This window comes from Porites lutea, chromosome 13 (genome assembly GCF_958299795.1).
Source record: "Porites lutea chromosome 13, jaPorLute2.1, whole genome shotgun sequence".
Taxonomy (NCBI): domain Eukaryota; kingdom Metazoa; phylum Cnidaria; class Anthozoa; order Scleractinia; family Poritidae; genus Porites; species Porites lutea.
Genome location: NC_133213.1, coordinates 2,560,693 through 2,561,335, shown reverse-complemented (window position 1 = coordinate 2,561,335; position 643 = coordinate 2,560,693). Strand labels below are relative to the sequence as shown.

General features: G+C 39.3%; 1 protein-coding gene across 1 annotated transcript in view; it reads right to left on the bottom strand.

The window, feature by feature from the left end:
- Window positions 1-265: 265 nt before the first annotated feature.
- The window catches only part of LOC140922238 (uncharacterized), a 5,783-nt gene continuing 5,405 nt past the window's right edge, over window positions 266-643 (bottom strand). The window contains exon 1 of the mRNA XM_073372223.1: window positions 266-643. This exon is cut by the window's right edge and continues 5,405 nt beyond it. Within this exon, the coding sequence (XP_073228324.1) occupies window positions 513-643 (131 nt within the window). The 3' untranslated portion in view covers window positions 266-512.

The following is a 643-nucleotide window of genomic DNA, read 5'->3' as shown; positions in this document are numbered from 1 at the left end:
CAAAACTAAGGTTATATTACATCAACATCTGTTGTTTGTTTGTCTGTTGTTTCTGTGTCAACTGGAAACAACAGGCAAACAAACTAGGCTGTTGATGTTTTAAAAAGACTAAGTTCTCTTTGATATTACTTAAGCCTTCGGAAACCTAAATAACGAAACCGTATTAATTTAGGATCAAATTATTACGATTAAATTAACTTGATTAATCAGACTGCTGTAGTGTACCGAACTTGTGGGGTACACTCTAAACTCACGAACTCACAAATTGTACTCGACAAATCCTTGTTTTTATTCTCCTCGTGGTTTTCCAACGCGTCGCTAATATTTGTTCTATCTCTCACACACACAAACCTATTGTCTCATCTCAAAACGTCTCCGGTTGCAAAACTCGTGATCCTAGCCTAAACGTGCTTACGCAACTTCCGTTCACACTCCCCTAAAAATTAAAAGTGTCACTTAATTTTTACCGAAACAGTGTTCAAAGTTAAATGACTAATTGAACTAGAACGAGTTCAGTCATCGTCATCATCCGTAGTGATCAGTCGTATTTTCTCCTTTGCGGTCTCAGCGGCTTGTCTTCTAATCCTGAAACGCCCTGTCTGTTGACTTCCAGGCGTCAGCTGCAAGGGTGCGTCCTCAGTTG